General features: G+C 34.3%; 1 protein-coding gene across 2 annotated transcripts in view; it reads left to right on the plus strand.

The window, feature by feature from the left end:
• The window catches only part of LOC104722162 (WEB family protein At4g27595, chloroplastic-like), an 11597-nt gene continuing 11352 nt past the window's right edge, over positions 7 to 251 (plus strand). For both annotated transcript variants that reach the window (XM_010440287.2, XM_010440286.2), the window contains exon 1: positions 7 to 91. In XM_010440287.2, coding sequence (XP_010438589.1) covers positions 75 to 91 — 17 coding nt within the window. In that variant the 5' untranslated portion in view covers positions 7 to 74. The remainder of the gene's footprint in view (positions 92 to 251) is intronic.

Genomic DNA, 251 nt, shown 5'->3' on the forward strand with positions numbered 1-251 from the left:
TTTTTTTTTTTTTTTTTTTTTAATTTCTTCTTCTTCTGGGGGGTTTCTTTTGAAGACGCTCTTGTGCGGCAACAATGGCGTCCAGAACCAAGTGAGTATTTTTCTTCCTTCTAGTCAATTATAAGAAAAAAAACAAGCTTAGTTTTTTTTTTTAACTTGGAAGAGACAATTGTCTTCTGTTTTTTTTCTTTGTCGGAAATGTTAGTTTGGATTCTCTCTATGTAGCCGGGTCACTTTCTCTGCGGCTACTT

Source organism: Camelina sativa, chromosome 11 (genome assembly GCF_000633955.1).
Source record: "Camelina sativa cultivar DH55 chromosome 11, Cs, whole genome shotgun sequence".
Lineage (NCBI taxonomy): Eukaryota > Viridiplantae > Streptophyta > Magnoliopsida > Brassicales > Brassicaceae > Camelina > Camelina sativa.